Below are 20884 nucleotides of genomic sequence, written 5' to 3' on the forward strand. Positions count from 1 at the left end.
TGGTAGAGAAAGGTCAAACAACTAAAGAGAACCATTTTTAGCTTGAGCTGAAAATGAAGAACAAATTAGATGATTATTTTACCAGTTTTTCATTCAGTGTCAGCAAAGTAGCATATTTATCTTTTGTCAGCTGTTTCTGTTATGTGCTATGGTACCGCAGTATGTCTGACATACACTATGCCCTCTGAAATTCACTTCAGCGCTTCAGCTAGTGCTCACTCTGCAGATATTAGTTTACAACAGTGTGGCGATGCAGCAGAGAATGCTTTGAACTCATTGTCAGGGAAATAATGTTTTGTTACCAGGGTGTGTCTCCACCAGAGAAGAAGCCTTTCTGAGGCAAGAACTAACTGGACAAGCCAACGTCCCTCAAGGGTTTCTAGTTGCTCTCCTCTCCTCTCCTCTCCTCTCCGCTCCACTCCTCTCCTCTCCTCTCTTATCTTCTCCTCTCCTCTGCTCTCCTTTTTCTCCTCTCCTCTCCTCTCCTCTCCTCTCTTCTCTCTCTCTTCTCCTCTCCTCTCCTCTCCTCTCCTCTCCTCTCCTCTCCTCTCCTCTCCTCTCCTCTCCTCTCCTCTCTTATCTTCTCCTCTCCTCTCCTCTCCTTTTTTCTCCTCTCCTCTCTTCTCCTCTCTTCTCCTCTCCTCTCTTCTCCTATCTTCTCCTCTCCTCCCCTCTCCTCTCCTCTCTTCTCCTCTCCTCTCCTCTCCTCCCTCTCCTCTCCTCTCTTCTCCTCTCCTCTCCTCTCTTCTCCTCTCTTCTCATCTCCTCTCTTCTCTTCTCCTCTCTTCTCCTCTCTTCTCCTCTCCTCTCTTCTCTTCTCCTCTCCTCTCCTCTCCTCTCCTCTCTTCTCTTCTCTTCTCCTCTCCTCTCCTCTCCTCTCCTCTCTTCTCTTCTCCTCTCCTCTCCTCCCCTCTCTTCCCCTCTCCTCTCCTCTCTTCTCCTCTCCTCTCCTCTCTTCTCTTCTCCTCTCTTCTCTTCTCTTCTCCTCTCTTCTCTTCTCTTCTCCTCTCTTCTCTTCTCCTCTCTTCTCTTCTCTTCTCCTCTTCTCTTCTCTTCTCCTCTCTTCTCCTTTCCTCTCCTCTCTTCTCTTATCCTCTCTTCTCCTCTCCTCTCCTCTCCTCTCATCTCCTCTCTTCTCTTCTCCTCTCCTCTCCTCTCTTCTCCTCTCCTCTCCTCTCTTCTCCTCTCCTCTCCTATCTTCTCCTCTCCTCTCATCTCCTCTCATCTCCTCTCTTCTCTTCTCCCCTCTTCTCCTCTCCTCTCCTCTCCTCTCCTCTCCTCTCTTCTCCTCTCTTCTCCTCTCCTTTCCTCTCTTCTCCTCTCCTCTCTTCTCCTCTCCTCTCATCTCCTCTCTTCTCTTCTCTTCTCCTCTCTTCTCCTCTCCTCTCCTCTCCTCTCTTCTCTTCTCTTCTCTTCTCTTCTCTTCTCCTCTCCCCTCCTCTCCTCTCTTCTCCTCTCCTCTCTTCTCCTCTCCTCTCATCTCCTCTCCTCTCTTCTCCTTTCCTCTCCTCTCCTCTCCTCTCCTCTCCTCTCTTCTCTTCTCTTCTCTTCTCTTCTCTTCTCCTCTCCTCTCCTCTCTTCTCTTCTCCTCTCTTCTCTTCTCTTCTCTTCTCTTCTCTTCTCTTCTCTTCTCCTCTCTTCTCCTCTCCTCTCTTCTCTTCTCTTCTCTTCTCTTCTCTTCTCTTCTCTTCTCCTCTCCTCTCCTCTCATCTCCCCTCTTCTCCTCTCCTCTCCTCTCCTCTCCTCTCCTCTCTTCTCCTCTTCTCTCTTCTCTTCTCCTCTCCTCTCCTCTCCTCTCCTCTCCTCTCTTCTCCTCTCCTCTCTTCTCCTTTCCTCTCCTCTCCTCTCCTCTCCTCTCCTCTCCTCTCTTCTCTTCTCTTCTCTTCTCTTCTCCTCTCCTCTCTTCTCTTCTCTTCTCTTCTCCTCTCTTCTCCTCTCCTCTCTTCTCTTCTCTTCTCTTCTCTTCTCTTCTCTTCTCTTCTCCTCTCCTCTCTTCTCCTCTCCTCTCTTCTCTTCTCCTCTTCTCTCCTCTCCTCTCCTCTCCTCTCCTCTCCTCTCTTCTCTCCTCTCCTCTCTTCTCTTCTCTTCTCCTCTCCTCTCCTCTCTTCTCCTCTCCTCTCCTCTCTTCTTCTCTCCTCTCTTCTCTTCTTCTCTCCTCTCCTCTCTTCTCTCCTCTTCTCTTCTCCTCTCTTCTCCTCTCTTCTCCTCTCTCCTCTCCTCTCCTCTCCTCTCTTCTCTTCTCTTCTCCTCGCTTCTCTTATCTTCTCTCCTCTCTTCTCTTCTCCTCTCTTCTCCTCTCCTCTCCTCTCTTCTCCTCTCCTCTTCTCTCCTCTCTTCTCTTATCTTCTCCTCTCCTCTCTTCTCTTCTCTTCTCCTCTCTTCTCTCTCTCTTCTCCTCTCCTCTCCTCTCCACTCCTCTCCTCTCTTCTCTTCTCCTCTCCTCTCCTCTCCTCTCCTCTCCTCTCCTCTCCTCTCTTCTCTTCTCTTCTCTTCTCTTCTCTTCTCTTCTCTTCTCTTCTCCTCTCTTCTCCTCTCCTCTCTTCTCCTCTCCTCTCCTCTTCTCTCCTCTCTTCTCTTCTCCTCTCCTCTCCTCTCTTCTCTTCTCGTCTCTCTCTTCTCTTCTCTTCTCTTCTCTTCTCTTCTCCTCTCCTCTTCTCTTCTCTTCTCTTCTCTTCTCTTCTCTTCTCCTCTCCTCTCTTCTCTTCTCTTCTCCTCTCTTCTCCTCTCCTCTCCTCTTTTCTCTTATCTTCTCCTCTCCTCTCCTCTCTTTTCCTCTCCTCTTCTCTCCTCTCTTCTCTTCTCTTATCTTCTCTTCTCTTCTCCTCTCTTCTCTTCTATTCTCTTCTCCTCTCCTCTCCTCTCCTCTCCTCTCCTCTCTTCTCTTCTCTTCTCTTCTCTTCTCTTCTCTTCTCCTCTCCTCTCCTCTCTTCTCCACTCTTCTCTTCTCTTCTCTTCTCCTCTCTTCTCCTCTCCTCTTCTCTCCTCTCTTCTCTTATCTTCTCTTCTCTTCTCCTCTCTTCTCCTCTCCACTCCTCTCTTCTCTTCTCTTCTCTTCTCCTCTCCTCTCCTCTCTTCTCCTCTCCTCTCTTCTCCTCTCTTCTCATCTCCTCTCTTCTCTTCTCTTCTCTTCTCTTCTCTTCTCTTCTCCTCTCCTCTCCTCTCCTCTCCTCTCCTCTCCTCTCTTCTCTTCTCCTCTCTTCTCTTATCTTCTCCTCTCCTCTCTTCTCCTCTCTTCTCTTCTCCTCTCTTCTCTTCTCTTCTCCTCTCTTCTCCTCTCTTCTCTCTTCTCCTCTCTTCTCCTCTCCTCTCCTCTCCTCTCTTCTCCTCTCTTCTCATCTCCTCTCTTCTCTTCTCTTCTCTTCTCCTCTCTTCTCCTCTCCTCTCCTCTCCTCTTCTCTCCTCTCTTCTCATCTCTTCTCTTCTCTTCTCTTCTCCTCTCCTCTCCTCTCCTCTCCTCTCCTCTCCTCTCCTCTCCTCTCCTCTCTTCTCTTCTCCTCTCTTCTCTTCTCTTCTCTTCTCTTCTCTTCTCTTATCTTCTCCTCTCCTCTCTTCTCTTCTCTTCTCCTCTCCTCTCCTCTCTTCTCTTCTCCTCTCTTCTCTTCTCTTCTCTTCTCTTCTCCTCTCCTCTCTTCTCCTCTCTTCTCTTCTCCTCTCTTCTCTTCTCCTCTCCTCTCCTCTCCTCTCCTTTTCTCCACGCTTGTTTTTATAGCATTGTGTTGTTGTGTCCATACTTTGTCTATTGATTGATATCTTCACTGTACTGTGCGTGGTTGTAGTTAAGGAGGGAGTTGTCGTGGTTATGTGTTAAAGTTACCAGACGATGGCGCCTGCGGAGCATAAATGTTGCTTATTCTGTTGATCGGAAGCTTTCACATTTTCCCTGTCTCTTTTTTTGCTGTGCTTCAAGATGATTTTGCATATTGATGAGACAAATAGAAAATAGTCTGTTAACAGATCACAAGTATTCTGATGGCGTTGAGGTATCACTTTTTGGAAAGCGTTTCCCCCCCCCATGCATCGTCTGTTCTCAACATGCAGTGGTGAAATCACTCCATCCTCTCACACGCGGTCATCCAGATATCATGTATTGGTTCTCGCCAACACACTCTTGTGCACATTTCCCTCCCAGTCTTCCCATCCAGTCAGAGAGGAGTCAGTGTGTCTAAACTTGTTGTTTGTTATGCAGGTGATTTCTGAGGAAGGGGTCAGCTTTAAGGTCAGTCTCTTCTCTCGCTATCTTTCCTTCCCTCCTCCTCTCTCTGTGACTCTCTCTTGCTCGTGTCTATCTTATTCCCTCTCTTTCTGTGATGTGATTCTGTCTGTGATTACTTGTGTATTTTGAGTGATGGCCCTTGCAAGCTTTTTCAGGTCTCGGTGGTGTTAGTTTTAGACTTTAGCACATATAGGACTGTAGTGTTATCTGATATTTCCTAAACTTTAAGCACAACCTATGAATCTCAAGGCAATGACAAGGTTTTGTTAGACGTGTGAACCTACATTTGATGCTGCTTTATCAGTTTTTGATAATGATAATCTTTTGTTTTATTACATGGTGCTAGGACTATTAATATAGACACGGCAGTACTCATCTCATTCCTCGATAATTGCTTGAGTCTAACAGCATTGGATATATAACCCTAAACCTCAGAGGCACAGATTTATGGCTGTCTTCACAAAGCATAGTTGGAACATTTTACTTAATATTCAACCGTGCAATAATGACATATACACAAAGGCTGGTAAATGAGATAATTACATAACCAATGTCTGCAGCTCCAGTCTGCTCTCCATTTCTTACCCAATACCATCAGGCAGGGGGATGGGGCCTTGCCTCCTTCTGTGGCACCTCATGGTTTGTCCCACCTTTAGCTTGCTCTCTGATTTCTGTTTGTTAACTTTGGCATAAGCTCAGACATAAGTGTTGGCATGGCTCATCTGGTGTCAGGTTTTTCACAAACTACAACTCACTACTAATCACTAATATTTGACTAAATGTAAGAATACCACCAATACAAAACAAGACATCTTTCCCCTTTAACACACACATAACTTGAAATGAATAAAAAAATCAGCATAGCTACTGCACAATTATACAAGCTGTAAAATAATAAATACAATTTGATATAGACTTATCTTAATTCAAAATGATATGATGATTACATTGATTTTCGTTTTCAAACTACATTTGTGATGGTGTTTTGTTGTTGTGTTTCTTTTATGCTATCTTCCTTTGCCTTGTGCCTTTTAGGTTTTGTTCATGTCTGTTTCTATCTGTGTCTGTTTTCTTTCGTGTGTGTGTGTGTGTGTGTGTGTGTGTGTGTGTGTGTGTGTGTGTGTGTGTGTGTGTGTGTGTGTGTGTGTGTGTGTGTGTGTGTGTGTGTGTGTGTGTGTGTGTGTGTGTGTGTGTGTGTGTGTGTGTGTGTGTGTGTGTGTGTGTGTGTGTGTGTCAGATTGTGGGGAATGGGAGTGAGCAGCAGCTCCAGAGAGAATTAGAGGATGTCCTCATGGACCCCTCGGTAGCCGACACTGGACTCAGGTCAGAAGCAGGAAATGGAGACCCTCGGAGGAGAGGGCGACCGCGGCTCTGTTGCCACGACAGCGTCACCCGTAGCGCCGGGCTCCGACCCTCTGAGCGCTCCGCCACCCAAGCTGGAGATGGTGCTTCCTGTTCAGACGGCACAGGAGAGCGAGTTGAACGAGAGGTCGTACCGAGGTGAGGCATGAAGGACTTTCTTATCCTACTTACTTGTGACTGACAAAGAGCTCACACAATGGCTCTTATCTTCAGCTTTATAGATGGGTTTCTAAGCCTTTCAGAGGATATCACAAATTCTAAATCATACAGAATACTTGAAGTCAGTCAACTTCTATCATTGCCTCTTTTTATATTTGTATCAGACACGTTTTTTTTTGCCATTTCTGTCATCTTATTGTCTCCTTCTTTCAGTTGTTGCCTGAATTTCAGTGATAAATATGAATATTTATCTCACCTATCTCCCCTCTACACATTCACTGTCTAATTCACCTGATTTCTACTTTGCACAAGGCAACTATGCCTTTCTCAGCAGAAAGAATATTGATGTTTGTCATGAAATCATAAAGTGATTCATAAGTAATCGATTTCTTTCTATCCTTTCACCTTTTTCCACCCCTCCCTACACCCTGCCCTCTGCAGCAGATGAATCCTCATCAGAGGGCAGTCCTAGCAGTCCCATCCCAGATGAAGATAGCGTTGTGTTCAGCCAGCTGACATATCTGGGCTGTGCCTCGGTCAACGCCCCCCGCAGTGAGTTGGAGGCCCTCCGTATGATGAGTATCCTCAGAGGGCAGTGCAACTCCCCCTGGACGTCACACTGTCTGTGCCAGGCGTGTCTGAAGGCACTGTCAGGTATGGAGAACGTACAGATTATGGATTTCAGTTCTACAGTGGGCTGTGACATACACATGTGTAAATACAATATGCATATCTTATTGTGTATTAAATTGGTTGTCATGTGCACATTATCAGAGGTGTCATGATATTGATTCTAAACAAAAAAAAAGATAAAATGGTATAGGTAATTCTCCAAATGTTGTTTCCTCTTTGTCTCTGGAGAAACAAATCTGAAGAAATGCGAAACAAATCCTGGGGTTTGAAATCAAAACTTAAATAGAATCCTGGATTTTAGGAATCACGACACCTAAGTAAACAACAGATTCTATTAAGGCATCAAACAGATATATTTGTTATGATTTTCGAACAGGTTGCGGACCCCAACACCAGTACAGAGATCGCCAACTACCCGATATACAAGATTCTGTTCTGTGTGCGGCCATGATGGCACACCAGAGAGCGACTGCTTTGCCTTCACTGAGAGCCACTTCAACGCCGAGATCTTCAGGATCCACGTGTACCGCTGCCAAATCCATGAAGCGGTGAGTATTCGGTCATTAATGAATTGGATACAGTATTTGTAATTTTAGTTTAACTATGATTACTGACGACACATTTAATGGATAGGTTGACAATTTCAAAGTCAACAAAACTAAGCGAAACTTCGGAATGCATTTTTGCACAAAATGACGACAGTGGCCTACATCACTTCCATTACAAGTGAAAGTAAGGGAACCTATGAACATCTGGGCGATAACAGATAGCAAAACCTGAACAAACCTTATCACTAAACCATCATTTATTAACCAATGTTACTGCTATACCAACATTGAACCAAAGGGGGCGCACAAGCTCCTCTTATAAATGCACTGCTCCTCATCTCATATGCCATTTTTTGTTTGACACAGTTTCTGTCTCCACACACATGCACATTTACACGAGTAAACACTCATATTGTCAGCAGGATTCTGCCTGACCTTGTGGTTAAATGTTGATCTCCCTCCAGCCTGTTCCCCGGGTTCAGCTGCATTCTGGGAGCTTCGTCAGTGCTCCCTGAGGGATTATGTCATGCACTGCACCGCTGCGCTGCAATGCCAATGTACCGCCACACACAAACATCAAAGTACACACAATCCCTCCAGCTAACTTAAATGGGAGTAGATGAGCCATTGCTTATAAACAGTAGGCTCACTAGAGATATAAAGGAAGGGGATAGTGAGTCGAGTCTTGAAACTGGGTAAAGTTATGCTTCAGTGTTCAGTGACCTGATTTCTCACTCATTGAAGCACTCTCCTTCAATTTCGCTAAGAGCCCCCAGACTACTTTATCAGCCCCACATCATCCAGACACCCACCCGTAACACACATGCTCACACTAAAACACTAATGCATATACTGTACACACACACACAAACCCACACTCTTCTAATCCCCTAGTGATTCACTTCGTTTACTTGGAAACCGGGCATCTCTGTCTTCGTCTCTCTCTCCCATCTCTTCCTCTTCCTCTCCCATCTCTTCCTCTTCCTCACGCCCTCCTCTTCCTTCCAAACCCCAAGCCGCACACCAAATGCAGAATGTTTAACCGTTTTCTTTGGAAGGGGCACTTTCATTCAAACTATTAAACAGTTAGCCAACCAGCTGGTTTCCTGCTTCTTCAGAAAAAAGATGCCCTAGTCATTTGTCTCAATTTAGCTTCAAAGCCATTGTTAAAAAACTTGTAAGACTTTGCAAAGCGCTGTTTTTATCCAATAATTTCATCACCAATCTGTACTGAGCTGACCTCCTGGCAGAACATCACAGCTGGACTAAAACTATTTATGGCCTTGTTTACCCAGCTGTCTCATTTTGTGCTTTAAGCAATTGACCCCATTACTTAATGAAATTGTAAAGAGCATCTCATTACTTTTTCCCCCTAATTTAAAAAATATGACAATTTTGGAAAGAGAAATCAAAAAATTCAGAAAAAATAACGTCCTCCTTTCATCATGTATTTTTAGAATTTTTAACATGTACGCAGACATTTCCTTTCCTAAGCAGATTTGTGGGCTTTGGAGCTGATCTGTTCGTACATAAAGCAAACAACCTCCTCGTTCTTACTCTGCTTCCTTTGGGCCGGACCTCCAAGACAGACCCCAAAGCTAGTTTCTAAGAATTCCCAGTTTTCTGCTGGTGGTGGTGATGAAGATCCCCGCTGACTTCCATTTTTTGCCCATAAATGTGCTGCTCGCGTGCAGAAATCTATATCTGATCTGTAGGGCTCTAATAGATTTATTTCACTCACTCATTTAAATCAAATGTCAAGTGTCTACTTTACAAAGAGGAACCAATGTTTTCCCTTTGTTAGAAAAGAAGCACCCGATATAACAAGATTTGTCAAGTTTAAGGGCACTTTTTTAGAAACGGCGGAAACTGTTCACTTTAACTAGCATTAATCAGAACCATACCAAACAACAATTATCATGTTTTTAATAACATAATTTCATACAGAGGGTGACCCCCTCTAACTCCACTTATTCCCCATCTCCTGAATCTAGCCCCTTGTTGTTTTTCAATAAAAAACCTCCTGGGATGCCCTAACATCCTTCTACTACAAGGGGAACAAAAACAAAGGCTTTTTTGTTGGAGATGTTAGAAGCTGCTTTATACTCTGGCCGCGGGAAAATCTAAGAAAAGCTGTTATGTATTAATAACAGCAGGTTCCCCACATCATCTCTCCGTCACTAACCCCCCAAACTCTGCTATTTACTAGAATTAGAGATGATCAGGGATCCTATCCTGGGAAACGATCTTTTTGCAATCACGCGCATGTCTGTAAAGTAATAGTCAACAATCATGTGAGTGGAAAAGCGTTTCCGAAAATGTCAGTAAAGAAATAATTGCTACCGAGTTGCTGCTGTTGACTGCAGTTGATTAAAGCCAGGGATGCTTATTTAAACTAACACTTTTGTTGATTATTGCTAATATATGTACGGTAATTTTCTGACTATAAGCCGCGCCTTTTTTCCCATTTTTCGACGCTGCGGCTTATATAACGGTGCGGCTAATCTATGGATTTTTACAGCTAACGGCCACTAGGGGACCTCCTAAATCTATGGACTTTACAGGTTACAGTCCACCACCTTTAACTCTATGGGCTCTATGGCCGGTCCGCGCCCCCCACCTGTAAGCGGCGGGCTCCAGCAGGAAAAGCTGGAGGCCGGAAAAGAGTGAGATAGGTAGCACGCAAAAGTAAAAGTGGAACCGAGAGTGGTACGAGAGACAGAACGAGAGCAAGACAGACAGACATTACGAGAGCGAGACAGTTTGTCCCCGTACCACTGGTTGAAAACCGCTGCTGTAGATCACTGCCGGTACGTGCGATGGGAGCGCACCGTTTAAGTTTGAAAGTTGAAAAGTTTGTGTGTCTGAAACGCTATGTGATACAGTACAGGTTACACAGCACAGCACATGTTCTGTAGCTACTATTGCACTAAATGCTAACACTTGAATACGTTATGCAAATATGCAACTTGTTTGTTGAAATGTTAATAAATGGGAGCTTCCTCAAACAGCCATCTCTTTCCCGACAATCCCCTCTGTGCACGAACCCTTACATATGGTAATTAAACATTAAAACACCTGCGGCTTATAGTCCAGTGTGGCTTATATCAGTACACATCATTCAATTTAGCTGCTGCGGCTTATATTCAGTTGCGCCTTATAGTCCGAAAATTACGGTACTATTAGCTCTCCTCATTATACTGCCTTAATGTTGTGTTAAACCTTTTGTGTGTGTTCACCTTCCTCCTGCAGGTGAGCAGGATACTGTACAGTTTTGCCACAGCGTTTAGGCGCTCAGCGAAGAAGGCGGTTCTTTCCTCTCAGCAGCCGGCGCCGCTCACGCCTGACAGCGACTTGTTTACCTTCACCGTCAGCCAGGAAATCAGAGAGGATGATGGCAAGGGTACTTTCAGGTGAGACAATACGGTCAATGATGTGGATGTTCTGAGCATGGAATCATCATTTATGATGGTTACGAAGTGGTGTAAATTGTCTTAATACACATGGAGTTGCACAAAGGTGTGGAAACATAATCAAACTGTTTTCAGTTACAGAAGTCACAAACCTTTTAGAGGTGTAAATGTTAGGGAAAAGATTAAACAGGAAATAGATTAATAACTCTTAAATAATGGACAGAACACAGAGGAACAGAGAAGAAAAATAAAAGCTAGGGAGTCCTTTGTGTCTCACAGTAGACGGACATTCTGTCCTTACAGATTAAAATCACAATCTTTTTCACACTTTGATAAGAGCTCACACAGTTTGTGTGTTTGCTCTATTCAGCCCATCTTCCCTGACTTTTTCTTTTTTGGTTTTCCGTTCTGAGTCACTTCTGTTTTTTCACAAACAGCTTTAGATACTCTTAGTTGGAAACAAAACAAACAAAATTAGGCCTGTGGTTAAATTTAACTGGAACATATTTCCTCCTCATTAGCTGTAGGTTGATTATTTTTAGTGTGCTGACTTCCAAGCAAACAGCTCTCACATGCAAGCACACATTGACTCTTTTTTGTGGAAGAATGTATTTGTACTGTAGAAGTAAAGCGTAAAAAGTATTCTCTATAGAAACTGTATGCAGTATTATATCTGGAAAAGCAGAAATATAATACATTTTTTTAAGAATGTTGTTTAATAGGGTGTTGCCAATCCAATGTATCTGCAGTGAGAGAACCTGGGGTAAAACCATGACTTAGTTGAATAGTTGACCATGCTGTACATTAACTATTCACACAAAGGCACTTTTCTGTGATCTGAGCACTGCCTAAAATTCTTCAGGAGCAAAAAAAATACCTGGAACACTGCCAGGTTCCAAATGTTAACAATATATTTCAAATTGATTTATGGATATTTTTCCACTGAAAAATCGTCATGCTTAAGGTACTCAAGTGTTTCCTCATAAGTGTATTCACAAGAAGGTTTGGGGAATGTTGAATACTGTTTCTGTCTCAAATCTGGTTTATATCCTGCTCCTAAAGGTGGGGTATGTCATTTATTTCAGAAACACTTTTTGTTATATTCCATGGAATGCTCTTAACATCCCGATAGCAATGAATATCTTAAATGCTTTGACAATGATACATAAATTATTTCATCTGTGGAAGCCGTAGTAATGTAAAAAGCCCAACCAATCATCTGAGCCGGCCTGGCTAAAATAACTGGATGGCCTACCTGCCTGTCAGCCTTCCATCTGTGCACAAACTTATCTCGTGCCCTCATTGGTCATGTGCGCGTTCGTGTGTGTTGGAGGAGGGGCTCTGTAAGGAAGTGGCAGATTTCTTCCGGTTGTGTATTTTCAAATTCCAGCGCACTCGAGCTGGTTTCTCCAAAATCACCTACCCCACCTTTAAAGCAGAGTATGTTTAGAAATGGCTCTTGTTCCCATGTTTACTATTAGTGAAGTTCATGGGTTTACTCTAAATATGAGTCAATGTCTTTAGTTATTTTACCTGTTTGGATAATAATTGCTACATTTCATTGGTAAAAGTTGTCCAGCTGGAGAAACATGAAACTGCAGGATTATTATTTCCCTTTCTATTCATCTGTGATCAAATATGACCTAAAATGACTTTCATTTCATTAGCTCTATTAAATGATAATGAATCTTCCTTACTGTGTAATTTCAAACCTTCACTGTGTCTGCTGCATCATTTAGGAATAATTATGTCACATGTATCTCTCTTCTTTCCATTAATGATCTTTTATTCTTCTTCTTTCACATATGTAGTGCTGTAGCAAAGGACAAGGACAAGCAGAGCTTCAAGCTGCGTGCAGGAATGGACAAAAAAATTGTCATTTATGTCCAACAAACCTGCAATAAAGAACTGGCCATTGAAAGGTAAAATAAAGCACCAACACATCACTTTGGTGCATCCTTAGAGGAACTGCTTTAAAGTTTTGTTCTCATTAACCAAGTCAACATTTGTTATAAAGACAGCACTGCTTTCAGGAAACCTGTTACAACAAGCACGACAGGCACGAGTTTTAACGACAAAAGCATGCCGAGGAGATTTGATATAGATGAATGTTAACCCCAAGGAATGCAGCAAATGACTTAAAACATGTCACTTAGGCATTCCCCTGAAAGATAAATGTCTAAGGAAAGAATCCATCTTACGTTTGTCAGACTAACTGAGATTCCTGTATTTGCGTTAGTTGAGATGTGTCAGCTAAAAACACGGCCAGACATTCACAAGAAAGCAATAAGTCATCTTTAATTGATAAACACACACCGGTGAACATTTGTTACATCCGTCTGTCGGCCTGCGTCAGGTCTTAAAGTGTTCCGGCACAGTTTTAAGACTGTGATTGATTTGAGTCTGTCCCAGAGGCTCCTCATTTTCCATGGTTTGATCAATCTGTTGAAGTGTAAACATTCCATCACCTTTTTAGCAGACTTCCATTTTCACGGTGGTTTGTTATTGTTAGATGAGCCCAGAGAAGGTGAGGATTGAAGGGCTGTGTTTAATATTCTCGATGTTCTGGTCTTTGTTAGAGGACCAGCGCAGGAAGCTATTTGCGGTAACATGTGATGTTTATCAACTGGTCGTACTCTATAGAGGGATTTATTGTTCTGTGTCTGGCTCTCGCTCTGTTTTTTTTCCCTTTTTTTCTTATGTAATCCTATTCATAACACTTTTTCCTTCTCTCTCTTTGTGGTGTGTGTGTTGTGTGCTTTCATTTGTGCCCCTTCCAGGTGTTTCGGTCTCCTGCTCAGCCCTGGGAAAAATGTGAAGAACAGCGACATGCACCTGCTAGATCTGGTGGGTGACCGTGTATATGTGTGTGTATGTGTGTCATTTTGTGTTTGCGTGTGTTTGCTAACTTCTTCTGACTGGTGCCCCTTCAGGAGTCGATGGGAAAGAGTTCCGACGGGAAGTCTTACATCATCACAGGAAGTTGGAACCCCAACACGCCTCAGTTCCAGCCTGTGAATGAGGAAACGCCCAAAGGTGACAGCCAAAGAAATGTAGAAAATTCACATAAAACAGATTTTTTTTAAAAAGTTATTATTTTCATGGTTTGTTGGCTCATTGGCTGATTAGTTTTTTTATTTAAACATGTTTTTACACAGATATTTGACTTATTTACAGTAAGTTCCAAAATTCAAACAAATCCTCAAATCAAGCTGTTAAAGAGCAATTTATGGACAGTGAACTGAACTAATTGCCCTCCCTGTTAATAGTCAAATATAGAAGCTACAATATTTGAAAAGGCAGGGTTGGGTTGTAACGGAATACATGTAACGGCGTTACGTAATCAGAATACAAAAATCAAGTAACTGTATTCAGCTCGCGTTACATTTGAAAAACAAGTAATCTGATTAGAGTTACTTTTCGTAAACCTGAAGTGAATACATTTTGGAATACTTATTGGAATTATTGGTGGAAAGATTTCCTCACAACATTTCATATTCATTACCAAAGGTACAGCCGAATCATCACAGCGCACAAAACCTATTACCGCCGCAGATGGACCAAAAAAGGGAGCGTTTGAAAAAAAAGTGCGCGTCCGCCGTCCGCTCAGTGAAACAATAACAACGAAACATGGAGGAACAAAAGTCTGCTTTGAAATCGTGTGTGTGTGTGTGTGTGTGTGTGTGTGTGTGTATGTGTGTGTGTGTGTGTGTGTGTGTGTGTGTGTGTGTGTGTGTGTGTGTGTGTGTGTGTGTGTGTGTGTGTGTGTGTGTGTGTGTGTGTGTGTGTGTGTGTGTGTGTGTGTGTGTGTGTGTGTGTGTGTGTGTGTGTGGTTAAAACACATCAACCTGCGGTCGCCCTTTAGCCTTATGATTCTGAAGGTAAACACAGCGAAGGCGGTGCGTGAAAGGCGGTGCGTGAAAGGCACTGCGCGCTCCTCTTCTCAGAGGCTGAGTTAACCCTCCCGCTGCCTCCTGGTGCTGCAGAGATTTCATGAAGTGAAGCAGGTTTTCCTTCTATAAAACAGCTGTGGGCAGCAGATACTGTGAGTGTCACGGACATGAATTCATAGATCAAGGCAGACTGGTGCACACACTCTCCTGTTTTGCCAATCCGGTGCTTAAACAAATATAGCTCTAAACCCCTGGCCGAAAATGAAAAATAGAGTCTGAGTTCGACATTTTAATTCATGTCCTGCCAACACTGAAAGGACAGAAGGCGACACGCCCGTTCTAAGCCGTGTCCCTCACTCCTCACATCCCAAGCTGCATCCCCAAAAAGTTTATTATGTTGTTACATCGTTTCAGATGTTAAGTTTCAGTTGTGCTCTTGATAATCCATTAAAACAGTAAAAACACGTTCAGCTTCCTTTTGCTTTTTGTGTCTCCTGTTCACCAAAACATACCATCTGTGATGGAAAAAGAAAGTAATCCGAAAGTAATCTGAAAGTAATCTGAATACGTTTTTAAGACAAGTAACTGTAACTGTATTCGGATTACTTTCAGAGCCATGTATTCAGTAATCAGTGACTGATTACATTTACAAAGTAACCCTCCCAAGCCCTGTGAACAGGTCACGTATAAATATATCTGAAAAAAGAATTAGGACAACCAAATGACTTAGTACTTTGTAACATTCTCTTCCCTCGCGCCATACAACATGCACCACCATTTCCACTTCATACACAACGAGTCCAGTGTTCCCAATAATCACACAGTTGCAGGGTTTGTTTCAGTTTTGACTGTTTTTTTTTACCAGACAAATTCATGTACATGACGACAGCAGTCGACCTGGTGATCACAGAGGTGGAGGAGCCGGTGCGCTTCCTGCTGGAGACGAGGGTCAGAGTCTGCTCCCCAAATGACCGGCTGTTCTGGCCCTTCAGCAAGCGCAACTACACTGAGACCTTCTACCTTAAACTACGACAGGTATGTCAGGTCGTGGCACGATTTTCCATTCCAACGTCTCTGTGACTTACACCAAATATCTGCTCTGACCTAAAGTATTTCAAAGCAAACCGTGGGCTGAGATCGTGTTATATTTGAAAAGAAGAATGAAAAGTAGTGTATATTTTATCATTAATCAAACGATGATCTCTTGACACTTTCTTCTGGAGTTTATCTGATGTCTCTGTAATGCATTTCTTTTCAGATGGAGCGTAAGGAGCGTAAGAGTGCTGCCTCTGACACACTTTATGAGGTGGTGAGTTTGGAGAGCGAGACAGAAAGGGAGAGACGGAAGACCACGGCGAGTCCCGACATCATGCCCACAGGTACCACGGTCCCTTCTCCACCTGAGGATGATGAAGAGGAAGGTGATTGGAAACCATCCTACTCAAGTCACTTCTTCAGGGATTATTTTTTATATTAAAGACACAGGAAAAGCAAGGATAGCAAATAGGTTATTTAAAAAAACGCATTCCAGATATAGCAACGGGTATACTTTGCTTTTACAAACCATATGGAAATATTCTTTGCAAACACAGGAACCACAGAAGAAGTCTGACTATAAGAACCATATGAAAATGGTTTGAAGATTTAAAACCCTCGATCATGTCAGAAACAGCCTCAAGCAGACACTTAACTGGCAAGATAATGCAAACAATTTACTTTTGTACCCGGTAATGATGAGCCATTGTGCTGCCCTCCATCAGCTTTGACCTCAGGAAGAAGCACCTCCAAAACACAATGATACAGTAGGAGCATGCAACCCAGCTGAATTATGCTTCCTCTATTTTGCGCTTTCCATTAACATACATAACCTGACCTGATGACTGATAAGAAAAATAAGAATTCTATCCCATGGGCCTGAACCAGATTTAGACTTGAGTTAGAATCCTGTGGGAGATCAACTGTTAGGGAACTGTTTGTGCTGTATCCACACAAAGTGCTGTGTGTGTGTGTGTGTGTGTGTGTGTGTGTGTGTGTGTGTGTGTGTGTGTGTGTGTGTGTGTGTGTGTGTGTGTGTGTGTGTGTGTGTGTGTGTGTGTGTGTGTGTGTGTGTGTGTGTGTGTGTGTGTGTGTGTGTGTGTGTGTGTGTGTGTGTGTGTGTGTGTGTGTGTGTGTGTGTGTGTGTGTGTGTGTGTGTGTGTGTGTGTGTGTGTGTGTGAGAGAGAGATTGTGGGAGACAGAGAACATAGTTGAGGTCTTTTTGGTATCCGTTCTTATCGGTTGGCCGCTTGGTACAGTTTGAGCTCTCTATGTGGACGGCATGTCCATTGAATGCTCCACGCCTGTTGTTGTTATTATTGAAATGAATACCAGCGTATATACAGTATAAATAGTCCCCTAATAAATACCCTTTTCAGCAGACTAGGAACATTTGAAATAAGAGCCCCTAAAATGTCCATAGGATATACAATCCCACACTTAGGTATGCATGTGGTTAAGCAGATAAAACATGGTTAATAAAGGGAGCTGTTTCAAGATGAATGTTATTATAGCTGCAGCTCAGATCAAACAAAAGATACATGATTACACAACTTCCAATCAGAAACCCAGCCTGTGATATACAAATTGAATTACACATTTTCAAATAAGTGAATTTCGTACATTTACCAATCATCTTGTGTGTGACCGATTAAACAAATCTCTCTGAATGAAGTCCTTATTACCTTAATTATTCAATGTCACATGCATCCACTCTGGTTAATTGTATCACATTTGGAAAAGTAAAAGGACAAATATAAACATGTAAGAATTTAAAAGGAGAATAATGGATGTCTCTTCCTGTCTGTACTTCCTGTGTTTTCCAGATAATGATGAGCCGTTACTCAGCGGCTCAGGTGACGTCTCCAAGGAGTGTGCAGAGAAAATACTGGAGACCTGGGGGGACTTGTTAACAAAGTGGTAAGACATTGTTCACTCGAAATTGTTGTTCTTCCTCTTCTATTGATTGCACACAGACACACATTTATTTTCGTATGCTTGGTTTCCCTTATGTGATAGAAGGAGCAGCTCGAATGAGTCCTTGATTAGCAGCGTATTAAGATGACTACCCTCTTCCATTTCTGCATTTCTTTTATAGTCAAACACTTGGGTTGAACTGAAGTAAAACTGCCAGAAACGATGGTATCTTCAATCTAATTATATTTATTAATAATAACATATTTTTCATACATATTATAAAGGTGTTTACAATGTTGTTTGATGAAGCCCAAGGTTGAAATGGGGCTATTTGTCTCAGTTCTCTGACAAAACATAATACCTACATTACATAAAAATAGGAATCATAAGACTATCCTTTCATAATACCAGGCTTTGTGCAAGTGATTGGTGACTTAGTTTGTGTGTGCCAGAGTGTGTGCTGTGGCATTGTGGGATGCAGCGCTCAGGGAGCACAGAGAGGCAAATCACAGAAAGCCCTTTACAATCTTATGCCCCTAAGGACCAGGCCTGGCATTACTTACGTCACATGCACTCACACACCCACATGCAAGCACACCCACGTACACAGTATACTTTTGTTCCCTTTCTTAGTCCCAAGACAAAATGCCACGTATTGCATAACCTGGCGCTCGGAAACAAATAAACCAAGCAAACTCAGAAAATAGAGAGATAAAACAAGAAAGTCGGGGAAAGTGAAAGAATAATCAGGGATTCAGGGGATTTCTGTCCACTCAAGTCAGGAGAGAGATGTAAGTTAGATACTGTGCCTTCTCTTCATGGCAGATACTTGAGTACATTTGAATTTGCACACGGTATAAATCAATCTCTGAGATGGAGTGTTTTGCCAACAGCTTCGGCATTTCAATGTGAAGATGAGGAAGGAAGGCATCAAATTGTGCCTCTGTGTTTTGTTGCCGTAATTCTCAAATTGCTTATTGTCTTCTGCTGTCTATTGTTTTCCCTTCTTGCTAAAAATAGTGCAAAACTAATGTAGAAGTGTCAGAGGAAAAAATGTGGGGTAATAAAGTTGAGAAAGGATTTTTGACACATCACATTGTTTCAGTCAAAAATAGCACATTTTAAAACAGTGCCGTTTGAGTGTTTGATTGATAACATCCCCTGGTGGGAAGTAGGGAAGAACTTTTGAAAGACTTCTATGCCTGTAAATCCTTATACATGTCGTTTTAGGTGATACAATCCAGCAGGACACCCTTGGAGATGATTATGGTCCATTTAGTCGAAATGAAGGGTCATTGACAACTTTGTTTTCGGTAGATTTGATAGGCAGGTGTGCCCACAAACATTACAGCCTGTGACATACAATGTGTATCATTTGAAAAACAATGGTTCCTCTCTCCTCTCCTCTTTTCTCTTTTAGGCATTTGAACTTATCAGTGCGTCCCAGGCAGCTGCCAGCTTTGGTGCGGAGCGGCATCCCTGAGGCGCTCCGTGGGGAGGTGTGGCAGCTCCTGGCAGGCTGCCATAATAATGACCACCAGGTTGAAGAGTACCGCACTCTCATCACAAAGGTAAGACCACGCAAAAGTATTGTCTTTGTTAAGATGGCCGCGACATACTAAAGTCCCGTGATCCCTTAATGTTGGTGTAAACTGTCCTTCGAGATGATGACTCATACACCAGCTCCCATCATTTAAGGATGCATCAGAGCGAGGTGCGCACTTTTTGATCATTTCAAATTGGTCAACGCAGAAGCCATCACTGAGATAGATTTGTAAAGCTTTTATAGGTTGGACTTGTCTTCATTTCTTGTTTGTGTTGTTTTGTGCTGGGAGGAGCACATGTGTTTCTGTTGTTGTCCTCTGTGCTTTTTTAAAAGTGCACCTCAGGGCCCCCTGATGGCCCGGTTTCATGAGTTTATCTCTCATGTGCTATACACTTGTGATGCTAGCCACTGTCAGGTCATGCCAGCTGATGACCTTGGGCGTTATGCAAGTCAAAGGTTTATGCAAGGACACATTTCTTGTGTATAAATGGTACTTTTAAAACTCGTAATCCTCAACTTGTTACAAAAACTCAATACTTTTGTGGAAGAGACACACTCGAAGAGAAACCTAGAGTCATATTTCATGAGGTTTGATTTAAAAAGGATTCAAAAACATGCTTTTTTTTGCTAAACACAATGTCAGCTCGGAAATGAGCATAATCATAATTGTTTTAGTTATTATGATTCACTGCATATGGGGTTATTTTCAGCTTTGTCGCAGCTGCTTGGCCTTCTTATTACCTTAGAATCAAGTTTATTGCCAGGTACGTTTACACATACAAGGAATTTGCTTTGGGCTCTGGTTGTGCCAACATAAACAATCTAAGAAATAAAAATTGAAGAACATATTTAGCATTAAAAAAGAACAATAAAGACAATTATCTACACCAAATTAATCTTAAAATATACAAAGAACCTTAAAGGCTAAAAAACTAAAACACTTAGGACAATGAATATATGGTAAACTACAGTGAATTCTATTCTAAAGTGGAGAACCTCTGCCTATTGTTCTTTTCTGCAGACCTGTGTCTGTGTGTTTGGTCAGAAATAACAACTAGTGTTTCAGTTTGTTGCTGTTTCAGTTTCATTACTGAGTGCCTGTGTAGGTCTCTCTGTGCGGCCATGTGTTTTGATGGTTTCCCCCCCGCCCTGCGTGCTGGGAACAGTGTGTTGGTCTATGTCATTTTTTTCTCTCGCTGCAGCTTTGTCCACTGTTGTTATGTAAAGGCAACATCCCCGGGCAGCTAGCTGGGTCCCAGGTGGTGACAAGATGTTGGTCTTGCCCTTTCCTCCCTTCTCCTCCCCTCTGCTCTTCTCCCCCACTCTTTTTCTTCACCCTCTGTGACCATTTTCCCCTCCCATTTCCTTTACTCTCTTGCTCTTTTCCTTTCTCTGCTTTTGCCCCCTCTTTTTTTTTTGTTGCTTTACATCTCTCTGGCATGTGATCTTGGAAACATTTTGATATCAAAAGTTTAAAAAAAGACAATAAAATCAACTCAAATTGAAGTTGAAATCAAAATAGCGTAGGAGCCACGTTATGAACATGGAGAGTATGTAGGGAATCTCAACTTTCACTCAACAATTCATGGAAACAATAACAATGGATCACAATGCCACTGTATTGATAACAACCATTGGACAGAAAGTTGGATAGGAATGTATTGCAGGAGCAGTAAAGCACTCCAGGTTTCAGCCAACCAACACACAGAGAAAAGTGTAACCCGTAGAGCTTTATCTGCCTCTGACAGACAGATTTGCGTGTTTATTTAGTCTCCGCTGAGCAAGACAGTGGCAAAGGTAGCCAAGAACAGTTAAAGGACAGCAAGAGGATTCATCTAATTCAGCACAATGAGGAATGCACAGCGTGAAATGTGTTTTGATCAAATAGAACTAAGACACAAAAAGACTTTATACAAACCATTAAACATGTTGAATAGAGTATTGAAACACATTGCATAATTGTACTCTCAACATTATGAGTGTTAATTAGGAAATAATTAAATTCATTAACGTCGGTATTGTTCCTGGTAGGAAGGCTTATCTTCTCATGTCCTCTTCTCAGCGCTGCTTTAAAGATGTGCACACATACCATACTCATGTGCCAGCTCCTAATTAGTTTTGCGTGCTTTCTGTATTCAGCCTCCACTGTGTGTGTGTGTGTGTGT

General features: G+C 42.6%; 1 protein-coding gene across 1 annotated transcript in view; it reads left to right on the plus strand.

The window, feature by feature from the left end:
* The window catches only part of rabgap1 (RAB GTPase activating protein 1), a 72787-nt gene that overhangs the window by 11498 nt on the left and 40405 nt on the right, over window positions 1–20884 (plus strand). The window contains 16 exon segments of the mRNA XM_079656707.1: window positions 4187–4216; window positions 5451–5557; window positions 5559–5713; window positions 6176–6330; window positions 6336–6388; window positions 6744–6745; window positions 6748–6808; window positions 6810–6915; window positions 10168–10328; window positions 12140–12250; window positions 13109–13175; window positions 13262–13364; window positions 15087–15256; window positions 15480–15642; window positions 17083–17176; window positions 18594–18744. Coding sequence (XP_079512833.1) covers window positions 4187–4216; window positions 5451–5557; window positions 5559–5713; window positions 6176–6330; window positions 6336–6388; window positions 6744–6745; window positions 6748–6808; window positions 6810–6915; window positions 10168–10328; window positions 12140–12250; window positions 13109–13175; window positions 13262–13364; window positions 15087–15256; window positions 15480–15642; window positions 17083–17176; window positions 18594–18744 — 1689 coding nt within the window.

This window comes from Notothenia rossii (genome assembly GCF_949606895.1).
Source record: "Notothenia rossii genome assembly, chromosome: 11".
NCBI classification, from domain to species: Eukaryota; Metazoa; Chordata; class Actinopteri; order Perciformes; family Nototheniidae; genus Notothenia; species Notothenia rossii.